We start from the raw sequence: 19,445 nt of genomic DNA, 5'->3' as shown, positions 1-19,445 counted from the left end.
AAGGACTGCTCACCTGTTTCCTCACATACTCCACCAACAATTCAAGTTGTCGAGGGTCTTCACATTTCTGGTTAAAGAAGGTTCTCCAGAGGGCAGCAGCCAGCCCACGATCATCTGAAAGGACCCCCTAGAATACACAGCACAACTGTTCTTCTGGGGCATACGGCAGAGCCAGGATACAAAAGCTGGGGATACTGTGAACACGCTAGCAACACAAAATCAGCTCAGAGGGACCTTACAGATACCATGAGAGAGGAATGGGGCAGCTACTTGGTAGAGCTTGGAAGGGGTCTTCAGAGAGCATCTGGTCTGACCCCTTCATTTTATACAGGGGAAGAACATGGGACCCAGGGGGGCCAAGTGACTGGCTAATAAGGTTGACACAAAGATGGGGCACATGTCTGATGGACCCTCCTAGGCCACAACTCCCTCTACAGCCTGCCTAGGCCCAGGCAACACCTGAGAGGCAGAGAAGAGAGATGGGAGCAGCAGTGGTTCCACTGCCGTCCACAAGGAATGGGTGTGGAGTACTGTGAGTATATATTTCTTCCCAAGAACAGAGGTGAGTGTAGGTTGCACCTTCTCCCCTGGTCCAAGGACACACATCTGCAAGGCAGCTAGCTCTTTAGCAATGAGAGCCAGGTACCTTGGCCTCACTGTCACCCAGCTCTGGGCTGGCTATGGCTGGCCCAGCCTCTCCCTAAGCAGAGGAACAGGCTGCTTGGCAGGATAGCCACAGGCCCCAGGGGAATGCTCAGAGCCTGTGTGTGCCTAACGTCGGCTGTCCTGGCACAGAGGAGAGAGAGCTCTGTTGGGAAGCCCAAATATCACAGAGACCTTCATCCTGGACTAGGGCCATTTTCTAACTTGGAGCTCTGAGGAGGGAGAGAGGAGGGTCTTGCTTCCTGGGCAAGGGTGACTAAAGGGAAAGGCCCTGAGAAGTTGCTCTGTCCAGGTGCCAAGGTAGCGTACGGAACCAGACAAAGTGCTGACTGGGGCTTGGAAGTCAGTTAGAAGACGGGATCAAGTCCTGGCCCTGCCAGAACCAAGCTCAGAGACGGTGGGCAATTTAATAAAGCTGAGTCTTGACCTTCTCATCTATTAAACAGAGACTAAAATGCCTGCCCTACTTACAGCACCTTTGAATGATAAGAGATAACACACAGGTGTTTTGCTAAGTGCACTATGCTAGGTACAAAGATTAGGAGCTTGTTTTGGCATGCAGCTGTGAATACAGTTGAAACAACAGTGAGATCTGGGGATCGGACCACCTGAGTTCAAATGGCAGCTCGGTCACTTGATAGCTATGTGGCCTTTGGAAAGCCACTAGCCCTTCCTGAGCCTCAGTTTCTCACAACCTAAACAAGCAAACTAAAACCTATCCCACAGAGTTGTGAGAAGAGACAATGGCCATGAAAGGCTCTGTAAGTGATAAATCATTACACAAAGAGCCAGGATCACTTATTCGATGTCATGCTGTGGTCTGGCCCCCGAGGCACTGCAATACATGAGGTCTGGCTTTAGGCCTGCTGCCAGGAAGGGCCATGTCCAGTATGGGGTACTGACAGTTTGGTGGAAAAACCATCCACCTGTCCCAAATGCCCCCTGCTAAACACCCCTACAATTCCAAGAGACTGTCCTGGCACAATGGCTGAGTCGGGAAAACCAGCTTCTTCTGGCAGATGGGGACAGGAGCCAAGGACAAGCTCAGGCACATCACTGTTCTCCAAGCTATTTGCTAACACAACAGCCTGCCTGTGTCTGAAGTGCCCTGGGCACATGCCGCAGTGCTGCTGGCAGCGACTCACATACGCTACACGAGAGGGAACACGAGTGGGAGTGAGTGTTATAAGGACTTAGAAAATGAGCCCAGAGCACAGGACAGCAAAAGCCCTGGGAGCCACGGCCTGCCGCAAACAGGCAGCCTTGGCGATGGGTGAGATGGCTGGGAAGGGCCAAGTCCATAATCAGTCAGAAGGAAAAGGATGACTCAGAACTCAGATTAACAATGATAGCAACCTGACTGTTCCAGACTGTCAGGGCTCCTTCACACACCTGGCTCTGATGGCGAGGTATGCCAGGAAGAACAGATGCTATTACCCTCGTTGGAAAGGTAAGTACACTGAGGCTTAGAGCTTCTCTAGCTAATTGGTGGTAGATTTGGAACCAGAATGCACTGGTGAGGTCAAGGGATGATGCTGACTGGCTCTAGTCAGGATGCGGTACCTGGCACAGAGTGGGAGTGCAACACAAATGGCTGAATAAATCAACGAACCCAACTTCTGCCTTCTTTCCACCACACTTCTAGTAAGTCAGTGAAAACAAACTGGTCTGAGAGAGGAAGTGGGAAAGAAAAAGGGGTGCCTAGGAGGCAAAAATTAGTTTGCATAGCAATTTTCCCACAATCTACTGGGATGCCTACTTGTTTTCCCTCACGATACAAAAAAAGCATCCTTCAGGAAATTGAGACACCTAGATCTACAGTAACTAAGAGGCAGCCAAAGGGACTGTCCTGGCCCCGGAGGACCCTGGTTATAGTTAAGAGTTTAAAGTGGTGGCGCCTCACTCAGTGAGGGCTGAACTGACACCACTACGTGCTTAGCACGATGGTAAGAACACAGAGTCACAGTGATACGGTCACAGCTCACAAGCAGCTTGCCATCTAGTTGAAGGGACAAAGCTAGAGCACATCAAACAGCAGCACAGAATTAAATCCTGGAGAATGAACAAATGCTAATCTGTACAGGAGACTCTGAGGAATAGTCAAGACATGGTTGGTTCCTCAATCTTCAGTCTTAGCGTCTATGAAAACTCCTCAGAGACCTTCCCAGTCCACACTAGGTACACCCACCCCATTATTCTCTATCACTGTGCTCTATTTGTAATTAGATATTTATTTGCTTGTTTACTTATTTACCGCCTGTCTCTCCATTAAGAGATAAGCTCTGGTAGGAAAGAATCAGACCATGTTTGTTTTATTTACCAGCATATCCCCAGTGCATCACACATGGTAGGCACTTAATAAATACCTGTTAAATGGATGGATGGATATTGAAATTCAGGGTGAAAAAACACAGACCTAGAGAGGTCAGGGAAAGCTCTGTGGAGAAGGGGGCCTTAAGAATGGAGACTATGTGGAGAGCTACAGGACATTCTAAGCAAGAGAGAATAATATTAGTTCACTGAACATTTACAGAGAGAATGCCTACCAAGTGTGAGACCCTGAAATCCTCAGGTTCAAAGCTGACAGCCTCAGCTACTGCCCCCCACACCTGGTTGTCCAGGACAGCCTCAATCAGACACGGCATATCTGTGGAGCAGTGAGGCAAATGGTCTCACTCAGAAAGAAGGCTACACACTGGAGGGCCATGGGAGATAAAGGTGGACAGGACATGTCACAAATGGGGACAGTTCACAGAAGGCCTGCAAGTTCCATGGAGGAATTTGGACCTAATGTAGTAGAAAACAGGAAGGTTCCAGAAGTGTTCAGCGTTGGGGCACAATCCAAGCAAGATTCTAGGAACAGGGTGCTGTAGAGCAGCACTTGTCCAATCGAACTTCCTGTGATGATGGAAACAAGCTACAGCTGCACTGCCCAACACAGTAGCCACTACTAGCCCCAAACAAGTACTGAGCACCTGAAACGTAACCCGTGTGACTGAAGAACTGCATTTTCAATTTTAATGAATTTAAATCAAAACAGCCACATGTGGCTAGTACTGGAAAGCACAGCTCTAGAACGTTGTGACTCCCAGTGTGGGCTGCAGAATGGCTGCACGTGCCCTACAGCTCGTGGGCCACGCAGAATCGCAGGCCTCACCTCAGACCTGCTGGGTCAGAATCTGAATTTTACCTAGGACTCCAGATGATCGGCATGCGCACTAAAATATAAGAAAAGCTGTTCCAGAATTATGCCTTTAAATTACCTGGGGAACTTCTAAAACTATAGATGCCCACCTACAGTTAAATCCAGAACTTCTGAGGGACAGGGCCCAAATAATGGTATTTCTAAAGTGTCCCAGGTAATTAGTCTATTTCCCAAACTTTCCCACTCTGAAAAGTCACCTGGCGTGCTTGTTGAAACACCAGGCCCCACTCCCACTGAACTGGAATATATATATATATATATATATATATTTTTTTTTTTTTTTTTTTTTTTTTTTTTTTTGCGGTACGCGGGCCTCTCACTGTTGTGGCCTCTCCCGTTGCGGAGCACAGGCTCCGGACGCGCAGGCCCAGCGGCCACGGCTCACGGGCCTAGCCGCTCCACGGCATGTGGGATCTTCCCGGACCGGGGCACGAACCCGTGTCCCCTGCATCGGCAGGCGGACTCTCAACCACTGCGCCACCAGGGAAGCCCTGAATTGGAATATTTAGTGCAGTTCTCAATAATTAGATTTTAAAAGCACCCCAGGTGACTCTTGCACTCAAGCATGTTTCTAAGATGGCTCTCCAAGATGGATTTGGCATGGGGGGACAGAACATCTTTATTAATGTGGGTAAAAGGAAACAACTGAGCCATCTGCAATAAAGACCACAAACAAATGTTAAGAGAAAGAAAATTATATTTCTTCAATTCTAAGCCTCATTCTTTTATATACTGTAAGGTTTCTGAAATCAGAATGTATCTAATTTAACAACTGATGCATAGATTTAAGCAGTGTTTCTCAATTCCCACCCCACAAAGCTCATATTGAATTAATGATGTATGCAGTATGCAGTCTTAATTGCTCTCTTATAACTGAGGATATTTAGTAGACTGGGAATTGGGAAACCTCAATTTTAACTAGTCCTATGACCCTAAGCAAATCATTTAACTTAATTTTTTTGTAAGCTCATGTCCTGGCTTTAATTATTATCTACAGGCTGATAACATTTCCTCCAGCCTGAACTCTAGTTTCTTACTTTCATCCTTTATGCATTTCTTCCCTTCTTCACTCTTCACCTGCCATGTGCCAAGCCCCATGCCAGGCAACAGAAATACAGAGTAGACACTGTCTGTAACTACACAGGAGAAATCCTCACCCAGTGGGGTGACAGTTAATGCTAATGCAGCAAGTGCTGTGGAGCCCAGGAAGGGCAGAAGGCCTTGGGCCTGGGGGGGAAGTTCTTGGGCCTGTGTCCCAGAAGGGGTGATGCTTGCATTAAATCTGAAGGTAACCACAAAATGAATAGAAAAGCACATGGTTTGTTAAAAAGATGAGGTATGATGAATCCTGGTGGTATGCATACAGGTTCATTACACCATTCTTTTGCCTTTTCCATGTGTCTGAAATTTCTATAACAGTTGAGGAGAAAAAGATGAGAGAGATGCTACAACATGGATGAATCTTGAAGACATTATGCTAAGTGAAATAAGCCGATCAGAAAAGAACAAAAACTGTACGACTCCATTTACATGAGGTACTTAGAGTAGTCAAAACCATAGAGACAGAAAGCATAAGAGTGGTTCCTAGGGGCTGGTGCAGGGGAGAGAATAGGAGAATAGTATTTAACGGGTACAGAGTTTCAATTTGGGAAGATCAGGAAAAGTCCTGGAGATGGATGGTGGTGATGGCTGCTCAACAATGTGAATGTACTTAATGCCACTAAAATGTACACTTAAAAATGGTAAATTTTATGTTATGTAAATTTTACAATAAAAAATGAGATAGATCTAAATGTTCTCATGCAGAAGGATACCCAAGATGTACTGCTCAGTGAAAAAAGCAAGTTGCAGAATAGTAGTATATGCAGTGTAACTTACATTTGCATGAAGAAAATAAATACATAGGTGCTCGTGTGCGCACAGGTAACACTTGTAAGGACACCCAATAAACTATTAAGAAAGTTTTCCTCTGGGACAGAGAATTGGGCAGGAGAGGAAAGGGCCCCTTTATTTTTTATTTCAACCATTTATGCACAGTTTTATGTATTTTTTAAATGAGTATGTATTGCTTTTATAATTAAACCAAAAAAGAAGTGTGTGATTTGACCATGATGTTGATGTGTGCATGTCTTCCTCTCTCTGAACGCATCTGGGGCTGAGACTGTGACTGATTTGCCTTTGTCCCGCCATCCAGCACTCCACAGGCACTCAATAAATGCCAACTAGTTGAATGATCTGACCATATTACCTAGTGCTTTCTTTCTCAAGTGCTAGGCAAACTGCTGGGCACACTCATTCTAGTTGCTGAGTCAGTGAAGGTGAGGAAACAGTAAAATACTAAGCCATAATGGCAGGCAGTGATGGTGGCCCCTGAAGCTTCTCTCAGAGGCTCTCATCAAATGCCTTTGTTGGGGGAGGCCACTGTTCTGCCTAAGGCTTGGTAAATAAGCTTACCTCATCATATCCCAAGATTGCCACATAGAAATTATTTGTCATAAGCATCATGTTCTTCTTCAGGATATAGGAATTAACCTACAGAAACAAAATGGCAAAAACAAAAGTATGAAAGAAAGGAAAAACCCAAAAAGTATGATTTTTGGCTCTTAACTTAGCAGAACAGAGAAAGAGGGCCCCTAACAGGTCAAACTGCCAGTCCATCCTCATTTCCCTGATCTGTCAGGATTCTCCCCAATTTGACAGCTTCTTTTAGATGCTGGTCCCAAATTATACAAAGCAGTAACTCAGTTTTATGAACTGAGCCCCAACTACGCGTCGGGCTTTGTGCTAGATACTATGAACACAAATTAAAAGAAACGTTTCTTGACTGGAGGAGCACACAGTCTAGTAAACACAGACATGTAGAAAATAATCACACTGCAACGTACTGCCTCAAATTCTATCCCAAAGGTGGTGAGTGATAAATACATTTTAGTATAATGGTCTCCACTTGGTGGGGCTGGGAAGAATTCTCTAGGAGGTAATGTTTAAGTAGACCTCAGAGGAGGAGGAATCTGACAAGAGAGGGTTGCGGGGAGGAAAGAGGACATTCTAGACACAGGGAATAAGCTGTACAAAGTGCAGGGGCAGGAAAGAAAATGGGGAGTGCCAGGGAGGGGGAATGCACAGGAACACTGGAAATGGGAAATTATGGACATCATCTCCTCTGTCACCGGGGCTCAGAGAGGCAGATATGCTATAGTCATGCTTTTAAAGACACAGAAAACTGAGACTCAAACAGGTGAAGTGACTTGCTCTAGATCCCACAGAAAATTAGTGATAAATCCTCCAGGTCAGTCTGAATTCAAAGTCCATGTGCCTGACATTCCATCAGGTTCCTGCCTGCAGGAAGATAATTTTACTTTGGATAATAAATCAAATACTGAATGATTTCATCCTGTGGTTCATAACTGGTCTCTGAAGGAGGGCAGAAAGGAGTAGTGAAAGGATCTGGATTTAGTCAGAAAACTGGGTTCAAGTCATAATTCTGCTGTATACATAGGACGTGATCTTGGGCAAGTCAAGTAACCACTCTGAGTCTATGTCCTTGTCTTTTTTTTTTTTTTTTTTTTTTTGTGGTACGCGGGCCTGTCACTGTTGTGGCCTCTCCTGTTGCGGACCACAGGCTCCGGCCGCGCAGGCTCAGCGGCCATGGCTCATGGGCCCAGCCGCTCCACGGCATGTGGGATCTTCCCGGACCGGGGGCACGAACCCGTGTCCCCTGCATCGGCAGGCGGACCCTCAACCACTGCGCCACTAGGAAAGCCCTGTCCTCGTCTTTTAAATGCCCTATACAGAGAGCTGGTTTGTAGAGCAAATGAATTAGCATGTACTTCATTCACTCATTCATTCATTCACTCCACAATGTACACTGAAAGCCTTGGTAAGCTGCAAAGTGCTCTGCAAATGCAAGGAATTATGAGTAATACCTTCTGGTTTGTTTATATAAAACTAAAACCAGCTCCAATACTTTATAGTCATGGACAATTTTCAAAAAGGGAAAGAGAACTGTGAAGCTCAAGACTGGAAAATGTGAGATTGGATGCAGCTGTTTATGAAATCCATGACCTTTCCCACCCCACCTTCACCCTAGGCCAAAATAGCCATCCATCCTCTGTGTTCGCAGAGCTTTCTGTCTACACTTCTCCTGGGGGCACAACACACTTTAGAGTTGTTTTTGTACCTGCCTCTCCCACTAGTTTGTGAGCTGCTCAAAGGTCCTCTAAGAAACTCTGTCTGATGAATCTCAGCACGCCTGACACCTAGGCCAGGGCCTGGCCAGAGCAGGGTTTAAGACTGGCATGCTGATAACTGAATCCTCACAAGGCCTGAGTACCACACATAGTGTGTTCTATCCAACAATATCCTTTTGTTTGTTTCCTCTTTTTTACTGCTGAGTACCTTCCATGTTTCTGAAATTTCAGAACTGCCAAACTTCTTACTGCACCATCTTTCAGAATGGGCTAAGGTAAAAGAAGAATCAAGGAACAAGCCAGAGCCAGACTTAATTCCTTCTGTAATGAGAGGATGGGGCTACAACCCAGATCTGTTGATGCCCATCTTGAGGCTCTCCCTACTCCCATACTAGTCGTTCCCCTAACTGTGCAAGAAGAACCAGAGCCACAAAAGGACAATGTCAGAGAAGTCAAGCACAAAGGCAGCATCTCTCAGAGGTAAGCGTTCACTGAACCTGCTCAGCAGAGCTGGCTTATGTGTTGCATCAAGCCAGTAAGCTTTAGAGCTGGAAAGGCCCTCAGATATCACCTAGCTCATCCCTTTGAGGAAATGGTAAACTGAGACCCAAAACGGGAAGGGACTTGTTCTGCAGGTCACAAGAACCTGGTTTCTGGACGAACGCTTTCCCTATTTCACCATCTGCAGGGCATTTCCAGAGATCACCAACACATTAATCTGCAAATTTCAATTCCAGCTTTCCAACAAAGCTCGTTTACATACAAACATACTTTCTCCTCTTGGGATGCACCTGCATTCTGGCTGGCTACTGCCCAGAAAGAATGGAGAGCAGGAGTAGAATTCCTTATTAGCAAGGATCCTCTGCCTCCTGGTCCTATATTCTAACTCCACTGACCTATAAGCTACCTCTCCCCCTCACCTCTAGCTAAGAGATGGCAAGCTGCCACAGCTAGAAATGGTTTTCAGATATCATCACCCAGGCTGGATTAGATCATGAAAAGGGCCCTTCCTGGAAGAGGGTGGAAGCTCCATCAGTGCAGACACATGATCTGTGGGCAACAGGTGAGGGTAAGTGAAAGCAGCTTCCTGAACTACTGGACTCGCCCTGAAGGGCCCTTCTAGCCAGCCCAGCAGCCAAGGGGAGCTGGATATTCCCTCTGGTGAACCTCTGTTGGGATCTTATTCCCTCACTTAAGCTTTTGTTTGCTGGTGCGCAGGTTCTGTGTCCTCACTGCCAGATAATTCCATATGGAGCACCCTGCCCATGAATACATAGATGGACAAACCGGATGAGAAACTCTCCCCGGTTAGCATTGGGTTGTTCTCTTATTAAATTCTTATCCTTTCCATAATGCTTTTCTTTTTATTAAAAAACCATATATAAGGGGCTTCCCTGGTGGCGCAGTGGTTAAGGGTCTGCCTGCCAACGCAGGGGACACGGGTTTGAGCCCTGGTCCAGGAAGATCCCACATGCCGCACAGCAACTAAGCCCATGTGCCACAACTACTGAGCCTGTGCTCTAGAGCCCGCAAGCCATAACTACTGAGCCCGTGTGCCACAACTACCGAGCCCGTGTGCCACAACTACCAAAGCCTGCGTACCTAGAGCCTGTGCTCCGCAACAAGAGAAGCCATCACAATGAGAAGCCCTCGCACCGCAACGAAGAGTAGCCCCCACTCACCGCCAACTAGAGAAAGCCCATGCACAGCAACAAAGACCCAACGCAGCCATAAATTAATTAATTTAAAAAATCTATTCAAAACAAAACAAAACCCATACATATAGCACCACCACAAGGAAAAGTTTCCTTGTATATCAGTTACTCATATTTTCCCATTTATTTAAGCTATTAAAATTCATGCAGATATTTATAAGCCATCAGGATTTAGTGACTGGTATTACTGAATGTTTAATAATAAACTAAACAGAAGAAATCAGAGGGTTAAATGATGACTGCAATTCCTGTAATGACTTAATTAAATTTTTATTGAGTACATAAACTATGATGTCATTTCTAGCCAACCATGGGTCTGCTTTCCTAGCATGTCACAGGGTGGGAGCACTCAATAGGAGGCGAGGCTAAACGAGCAGCAAGTCTCGGCCGAAATGGGGAGGGGAGCAAGGCTCATGTGGCACACTCAATAAATTATCCATTCATTTTTAAACAAAGTCCACAAGTTATAATATATTTGCCATGCACTTTTTATGACATAATAAAAATGTTACCTTAAGGATTACTTAACACATACTACAGATGTTATAGCAGAAGCAGGCACCAGGGGCAAAGGAAACAAACATGAGCAGGCCAGGGACAGGTCCTGGAGTTTACATCCCAGGGGGACCAGCACAGTATATTGAAAAGGGAATGCAAAAATGGTCAGGGAGTGGGGCACACAAGAGTTCAGGGTTACTAATCAGCAGATTAATGAATGAGACAACCAACGGGGAACACAAGTAAAGCAATAATGAATCTTGCAAGGCACATGTTTAACTAATGTAGTATTCTCAAGGAGGAATATTTGCTTTAAAGAGATGCCAGTTCATTTGAGGCCAATCCGCTGCCCTCTTTCCCCTTTTCCCTGTTGCTGCTCTTAAAAACATTTACGTGACTGCTTAACAGAGGAACCAGATTATGTGGACGGAGGGTCTGACGGAGGATCAAGTTTAAACTCCTCTGTGAGCTCCGTGAGGTTTTTCGTGATCTGTTCTTGGTCATCTTTCCTGCCTCACCTCCTCCCACCTCCCCACTTTTATCTCACCCTCAGTCAGAGTAAACTATGTGCAATTTCCACAAACATGTCATGCGCTCTTATAGCTCTCAAGCACACTGCTGCCAGGAATCCCTCTCCCTTCTTTATCCACTGGGATGCTAACTCCTTCTTAACCTCTAAGACATAACTTACAAATTATATCTTCTGAAAAGCCTCCTCTCTCCCCAGTCTACAAAAGTGTCTCAGAAACAGTTCCCATAATTCACTGTTTACCATGTGCCAAGAACTATGCTAAGAGCTTTATACATATGAGCTCACTTAATCCTTCCCAGTGACTCTCTGAGATAGGTGCTATTACTGTCCCCACTTTAGAGAAGAGGAAAGTGGTGTTTGGGAAGGTTAAGGTTATACAGCTAGGAAATAGTGGGTCAAGATTAGAATACAGAGCAGTTCAATTCCATTGCTTATCTATGTTGGAACAAACACCATAAATAATGTGGCTGCCCTTTCATATGCCCTATACCTCAGGTTACCTGTAGAGGCTGGGCGAATGCTACTACGGTCTTGGGTAAACACAATGCAGATACTCCTGATCACAATGGTCGCTAGAGATGGGCTACGAGATGGGTGATCAGTGGCCAATTACTAATACGTCATACATTTCTAGCATAAGCTAAGCCCCACTCCTGGGTAAACTGGAGGGAAAAAAGTATAATTATGGTGTAGGAGGGGAGAATGGAAGAAGGTTGGTATGGGTAACACAAGAACTGATGAGAATGAAGATAAGAATAAACTTTAAGGCTACTGAGGCAAAGCTGCTAACAGGGCTAATAAGGATTTGTTGCAATGAGTGAATGATAAAGCGTGCCTAGAGTTGCTGACTGAAGCATAAGGAATGTATCAAATTCACCATAAGGCTACAATGCAGCACAAAAGATGGCAGGTCAGGTTTTAGTTGTCTTTCTAGGGGTTAGTAATGACATCAGCAACACTCTGCAATGTCAACACCATGGGCTACACAGTCACTGCATGGCAATAAACTAGTGTGCACTGAACATCAGCCAGTCTATTTTTTTTTTTTTGCGGTACGCGGGCCTGTCACTGTTGTGGCCTCTCCCGTTGCGGACCACAGGCTCCGGACGCGCAGGCTCAGCGGCCATGGCTCACGGGCCTAGCCGCTCCGCGGCATGTGGGATCTTCCTGGACTGGGGCATGAACCCGTGTCCCCTGCATCGGCAGGCGAACTCTCAACCACTGCGCCACCAGGGAAGCCCCAGCCAGTCTATTTAAGTTTAATGTTAGAAATGAGCTCACTGTGCAATATTATATGAAATACACAGAAACGGGTGGAAGTAGACAGAAAGAGAGAAGGGCACATGGAGAGACCAAATACACGTGTGCATGTAACTCACTCGCATTATGACTAAAAGATCTACTGAGGCTCTCTCAGCAATGATCACAAAATACAAGAAATAAAACTCTGTGTGTGCATGTGTGTGCATTTGGTAGGTCCAGAGAAAACTGTGTTAGTACCAAGAAGAAAGAAAAGGAAAAATAATAAAATATGAAAAGATGGACAATTTCTTTTCCTTTTTTTAGAAAATGATGTGAACATATGAGTATAGCATGTTCCAGCTGTGATGAAAAGCCAACCTAAACAAGGCATGAGATAATCCTTACATCTCATTTTAATAAATCACTTCAAACTTTTAATGCACCAGAGAGGCTTGCTACATTGAAATGCCTTTAAAAATACTCTTCCTTATTAGTTATTTATTTATTTATGTGTTTTGAAAGTCCCAGTTTTATTGCTTGGGATCTGAATATTCAAGATCTGCATAGCTTGATAAGGTCCTGAAAAACAAGGTACATGGTTGTTACTTTCTCAACCTTAATTTCTAAATGGTTACAAAGCACAGGAGCCTTTTCCTCAGGCTTGGAAAATAGCAAAACAAGAGATGGCTGTCCTTGGAAATTACAGTCATTTACCCTCTTAATAAGGCATTCAAACATATCAGTAAGCCTGTAATCACCTTGAAAAGAAGCTGATGAGGTACATTAAGGTCCTGAGAAAATCAAACTATCATGCCAAGTTCATTTTCTTCCATGCCAAGACATACACCTAAGAGGGAGATAGCTCTAATCTACTCTGATTTCCGAAGTTTTTGATTGTATCCCACAGGACAAGTCTCATGCGCTGTTGTCCCAATTCTATAAACAAGGAAACAGAAGCTCGAAAATGCTAAGTTATTTGCCCCAAAGTCACACCCTGCTTGTGTGCTAGCAGTGTTGGAATTTTTATCTCCGCTGGTACCTAAATCTAGTGTCTTCTCTACACTGTCACACCTTTCTGCTTCTGATAAGTCGTATCAGAAATGGAGAATCACATAAGCAAAAATTGCTAATTTCAGTATGATGGAAAACAAAAGTAAAATGGAAATGACCCTGAAGTGTTGAAAAATCATCCTAGAAACTGAGATGAGATTCAACAAGGTCAGAAGCACAGTAGCATGTCTAGGCCAAAATAAATAAATAAGTAACAGGATGAAGGAAGGGTCTGACTATGTGGTCATAATTAAGACCTAGAGCAAATCCCTGATCATGAGCTGATAAATGAGAAATGTGAAAAGGTAATCATAATTGAATACATCAAAAGAAATGCAATATACAAAGCTCAGAAAGTTTTCCTTCCTCTATTATTGTAATAGTCAAGAGTCTTTGTTTTAGCTACAGTACTTAATAAACATGAAGAAACCAGAAGAATTTCAATGAAGAATGTCAGACTGGAATGATCACATTGGGTTGGCACTGGTCACAAGCCAGGACAGTCGACTCTATGGCCAACAGAAACACCCAGAGGCCGTTCCATGGGTTGGCCTGTTTGCTTACATCATCAGCCTCAATGGATCAGTAGATCTTGCAAGTATTCTGATACTGTCTAAGGTGAAAATCACTCACTCTCTCAGCATCCCCTCCTTATAGAGCCTTCCTACTCCTCTCCAACTCCATATGAGTTAGTAGGCTGCTGATCCTAGAACCATGTCCCTTCATCACAGAGAGGGGCCCAGAGTCCAAGCTAATCTAATGAGACTTGTTCCTGACTAGAAACATCCAAAGATAAAAGACAGCTAAAATTGGATCATCCCAAAGAGATTACTAAATTCCTATTACTAACACTAGGATCCCTGAGCTTCCTTGTATCTTTCCTTCCTGAGGCCTGCTGTTAAACTCTCCTTTCCATTCTGTGAGCTTTAGCTAGCCCCCAATGAACTCCTTTGTTTGCTTAAATTAGCTGCAGTCTCTGTTGCTTGCAATCAATGGATATACTGTCATTCATCAACTCAATAAAACCTCTCCATAATAATAACATTAGCTAACAATTAACATTTGTTGAATGCCTACCATGTGCCAGAAACTATATTAAAAACTTTATATGTGTTATCTCTTTAATTTTCACAATAATCCTAAAAAGGGGGTGTTACTGTCATTTTATAGAAAAGGAATCACTCCGTTTTCTGTGAAGTCTTTCAAGCTCCCAAAGCTTACTGCTTTCTCCTTCACATGGTTTTTAATATTTCCACCAGGAAGATGCACTGTATTATTTTAATAATCTGTTTACAGGTTCCCCCCCTCACTGTATTACAGCGTGAGCTCCTTGAGGGCAAAGATGGCACACTGCTCAGCACATGTCTGTAGAATGAATCGATATAATATTCCCTGTCATAATTACCTCTTGTATTGATGCCCACGTACTTTTTACAAATTTTAAGAAAGCTCCCTGAATACAAGAATTTGGTAAGGGGTTGAGCAACTTTGTATACATGCTGCTACTGTTTTCATGGTTTTCAAACACAACTCTGCTCTAGCCAGAAGAGGTTCAACTCCTGTCCTTTCAGTATGTTTTCACATGGCCTCTGAAACTCCACACCTCTCTCAAAGCAATCTCTTCCACTGAAAAAAGTTTCAAGACCACTTCTAGTTCCACTACTACCATCTAATAGAGTTCTAGATTTGGAGGCAAAATACATACACATGGGAATTCCCTGGTGGTCCAGAGGTTAGGACTCTATGCTCTCACTGCGGAGGGCCCAGGTTCAATCCCTGGTCAGGGAACTAAGATCCCACAAGCCGCATGGTGCAGCCCAAAAAAAAAAAAAAAAAATTAAAAAACAAACAAACAAGAACCCAAAATACATACACAAGCAGTTTCAAGTAAAAAGGAGACTTTATGACTGAAGAGAGAAGGAACTTCATGATTGCCAGGGTAAGAAAACACAAAGTGGGCAATTGACTTTTCCTCTCTCATTAGTCACTCTAACAAGGTAATAGCCACTTAACTCTCTGATGTGAACAGATCAAACATTAACAGACCTTTGATCCCTGCCTGCTCTATAACAAGTACTATGGAAGAATAATTAGGAAACTAAGAAGTGCTTTTCTGCTTATATTTCCAAGTTTAAGAAAGGACTTATGCCCTGCAAACAAGTGCCAATGCATGAAAGTTTTGATCAGGATTTGGTTTTCTGTCGTTAAATACAAGATTTGGAAAGTGAAAACAGTCTAACTTATTAATGGTCACCAATGGTCAATAAGCAAATTAGAACCCAATTAGCAAGACAATTATCTGAAGCATAAGCAAAGGATAATTCCATTCACATCCACTAGGATGGCTAAAATTTTAAAAAGAAAAAAGAGGTCTTCCCTGATGGTGCAGTGGTTGAGAGTCTGCCTGCTGATGCAGGGGACACGGGTTCATGCCCCGGTCTGGGAAGATCCCACATGCCGTGGAGCGACTGGGCCCGTGGGCCATGGACGCTGAGCCTGCGTGTCCGGAGCCTGTGCTCCGCAACGGGAGAGCCCACAACAGTGAGAGGCCCGTGTATCGCAAAAAAAAGAAAAGAAAAGAAAAATAACAAGCACTGATGAGAATGTAGAAAAACTGGAACCTTCATGCACTGCTGGTGGGAATGGAAAATGGTACAGCCACTAGGGAAAACAGTTTGGTGATTTCTCAAAAGGTTAAACATAGAACTACCTTATGACCCAGTAATTCCACTCCTAAGTATATATCCAAAAGAATTGAAAGCTGAGACTGGAACAGACATTTGAATGTTCCTATCAGCATTATTTACACTAGCCAAAAGATGGAAACAAAGTGTTTACCAACAGATGAATGGATAAACAAAATGTGGTATATACATACAATGGAATATTATTCAGCCATAAAAAGGAATGAATTTTTGTGTGTGTGTGTGGTATGCGGGCCTCTCACTGTTGTGGCCTCTCCCGTTGTGGAGCACAGGCTCTGGACGCGCAGGCTCAGCGGCCATGGCTCACGGGCCTAGCCGCTCCGTGGCATGTGGGATCTTCCCGGACCGGGGCAAGAACACGTGTCCCCTGCATCGGCAGGCGGACTCTCTACCACTGCGCCACCAGGGAAGCCCCAGGAATGAAATTTTGATACATGTTACAACATGGATGAGCCTTGAAAACATTATGCCTAATGAAATAAGTCAGACACAGAAGGACAAATATTGTATGATTCCTCCTATAGTAGGTACCTAAGATAGGCAAATTCATAGAGACATAAAGTAGAATAGAGGTTACCAGGGTCTGGGGGGAGTGGAAATGGGGGAGTTATTTAATGGGTATAAAGTTTTTACTGGGAATGATGAAGAAATCTGGGCGATAGACAGTGGTGGGACTTCCCTGGCGGTCCAGTGGTTAAAACTCCACACTTCCAATGCAGGGGGTGCAGGTTCGATCCCTGGTTGGGGAACTAAGATCCCAAATGCCACGGGGTGTGGCCAAAAAAAAAAAAAATCCTATGATAGACAGTGGTGACGGTTACACAACATTGTGACTGTATCTAATGCCACTGAATTGTATACTTACAATGGCTAAATTGATAAATATTATGTTATATATATTTCACCACAATAAAAGATAATTTCAATTACAAATGGTTCTTCCCACACAAGTATTTCAGTCTGCGACTTAACCATATGTATGTATATATTAAAGCCTCTCATGATACTTCTCGATTTTGAGCAGTAGTGTCATGAAGTAATTTACGTTCCTTGCTAGACCATAAAGCTGTCTGGGTGCAGAATTCTACATTGCCTTGCATGCATTTGATAAGTATATATTGAGTGCCTACCATATTCTAGGCATCATGGTACATGCTGGGCATAAAAGATGAATAAAACACAGAACCTGTTCTCAAGAAGTTTGTAATCTCATATGAAATGACATACAAATGATTGTAACAACATACTGTATGTAAAAAATGGCAGTGGTGAGTCTGGGGGCTCAAAGGTTTCAGAGATGAGGTAACATTTATTATACTGGCTATTAAAGGATGACGGGGATTTGTACCTTTTAGACAGAAAAAATAGTATGTGTAAAGCCACAGAGAGGGGAACAACTACAGCATCCTCAGAGGAAAATCTGTAACGAAGAGCTCATGATGGGACGAAGCAGAAGGTAGAGCTGGAAAGGCAGTTTACGTTTGACTGTAAATGGCCCTGAATGCCACATGAAGGAAAGACAAAGAAGAGCTCTTAGCACAGGGAAGCTACACGGATAGATTTGTTGTTACTGTTATTTCACTGAAGTATAGTTGATTTACGAAGCTGTGTTAGTTTCAGGTGTACAGCAAAAGTGATTCAGTAATATATATATTACTGAATATATATATATATGGATAATTAACAATATATATATTCTTTTTCAGATTCTTTTCCATTATATATTATTACAAGATATTGAATATAGTTCCCTGTGCTATTGGATAGATTTGTTTTTGAAAAGTAACCCGGGACTTCCCTGGTGGTCCAGTGGTTAAGAATCTGCCTGCCAATGCAGGGGACACAGGTTCGATTCCTGGTCCGGGAGTATCCCACATGCCGCGGAGCAACTAAGCCCGTGCGCCACAACTACTGAGCCTGTGCTCTGGAGCCTGTGAGCCGCAACTACTGAGTCCACGCACTGCAACTACTGAAGCCCGCGTGCTCTAGAGCCCATGCACTGCAACTACTGAGCCCTCGTGCTGCAACTACTGAAGCCCGCGCGCCTAGAGCCCATGTTCCGCAACAAGAGAAGCCACCGCAATGAGAAGCCTGCACAGCACAACGAAGAGTAGTCCCTGCTTGCCACAACTAGAGAAAGCCCGCACGCAGCAATGAAGACCCAGCGCAGCAAATAAATAAATAAGGGAAAAAAAAGAAAAGTAACCCAGCAAGTACAAACCACAAAGCTGGGGGAAGGATTGGAGGCAGGAATCCCAGAGGAGGCTGCTGCAATGGCTCAGGTGAGAGTTGGTAAGAAACTGAATTAATGTAAGTGGCGAAAGGAATAAAGAGGAAAAAGTCCAGCAAGATCAACAGGATTTGATTATGAAGTGAATGTGGAGCAGAAGGTGAGGCCATGACTCACACCTAATCAGACTTCACTGAATGCCTGAAAGAAAGCTGAAAAAAAGAATGCCAACAGTTATACGCAATCATAGGCTGATGACTTTCTGACCCTGGCAGCGCTAAGTGTAGACAACCAGTCTTGTAGGGTTTTAGCAGTCACGGTGCCCTCAACGTCTCCTATGTTGTGGTAATGGAAAATCTTACTTGGACAAGATGTAATATGAGCAAGATGTGTATTTAGCTTGAGCCCGCAGGCGTCTCCAGCAGAGCAGCAGTATAGCACACCAGGGCCTAGGAGCCTGAGCCCCTTTCCTAGTAATTTGTTCACCACGTGTCAGTGGCTGTCATTCCTCTGGGTCCTCTGCATTCTACCTGCAGCCATGAGGTCTGATTTCTGTCAGCAAGAAGATGCTGACACACCTAGGTTTCCAGAGACACTTGCAGGCTCCCAATTGCACCCTGGACCTCATGACTGTATTTATAAGTGCAGAAAAGCTGCAGGCACAACTTTGCTTTTTTAATGATTTTCTATTAAATTTAGGCAGACTGCAGACAGTGGAGAACTAGAGGATGCTTGCTCCCCATCAATGCTGGCTATCTCAGATGCACAGACATATAACCAAACAGCTGAAAATGGATAATTAACAAGTTTGAGAGTCCTTTGTGAATGGAGCCTGGGCACTGTCATTTTTCCTGGGTGCTGAGGATCTAAACAACCTAGAGGATCTAGAGGCAACACTGAGCTCACAGGCCCCAGCCAGAGTCCTTTCCCACTCAGCGATTTTAAGACAGACATCATGTTACCTGGACAGCAACATTTTCTCAGACGATCCAAAATCTAGCCCCTTCCCGATCTTGAGATTGGAAGCCCTTTTATCAAACAGACCTGAATTCTCCTTCTCTGCAGTAATAGGGAGCAAAAGAGATGGAAAACCCTAATTAACTGAATCACACATGTTAACTGGTGACCCCAGCTGGGCAGAGGAGGTCAGACAAAAACCTATAGCTCCGAACAATAAAGTGGCTATTTCCATTGTTCTGTATGGATCACAGAATGCTTGTCTTTTACTGCTGTTTCCTTACTGCTTACTGTTCAGCACCATACAATTTCCAAAATACTGACCCTGTGGTAATCTGAGAAAGAAGCTGTTCCCTGCTGTAGAGATGAGGAAACAAAGGCTCAGAAAGGTCAGATGAATTGCCTAATTATCACTCAGCTCATAAATGTTCTAGATGTTTACAGAAACAAGGTATTCT

The 19,445-nt window shown here is 44.1% G+C and overlaps 1 protein-coding gene across 3 annotated transcripts in view; it reads right to left on the bottom strand.

Moving 5' to 3' along the window:
• The window catches only part of LOC101284834 (ubiquinol-cytochrome-c reductase complex assembly factor 1), a 95,945-nt gene that overhangs the window by 4,911 nt on the left and 71,589 nt on the right, over window positions 1-19,445 (bottom strand). For 2 of the 3 annotated variants that reach the window (XM_004272769.3, XM_049698913.1), the window contains 2 exons: window positions 6,323-6,400; window positions 14-127 (listed from right to left, as the gene is read on the bottom strand). In XM_004272769.3, coding sequence (XP_004272817.1) covers window positions 14-127; window positions 6,323-6,400 — 192 coding nt within the window. The remainder of the gene's footprint in view (window positions 1-13; window positions 128-6,322; window positions 6,401-19,445) is intronic. The other variant, XM_004272770.3, reaches the window with a different exon arrangement.

The sequence above is a fragment of the Orcinus orca genome, chromosome 16 (genome assembly GCF_937001465.1).
Source record: "Orcinus orca chromosome 16, mOrcOrc1.1, whole genome shotgun sequence".
Lineage (NCBI taxonomy): Eukaryota > Metazoa > Chordata > Mammalia > Artiodactyla > Delphinidae > Orcinus > Orcinus orca.
This window is presented reverse-complemented; position numbering and strand designations above follow the sequence as displayed.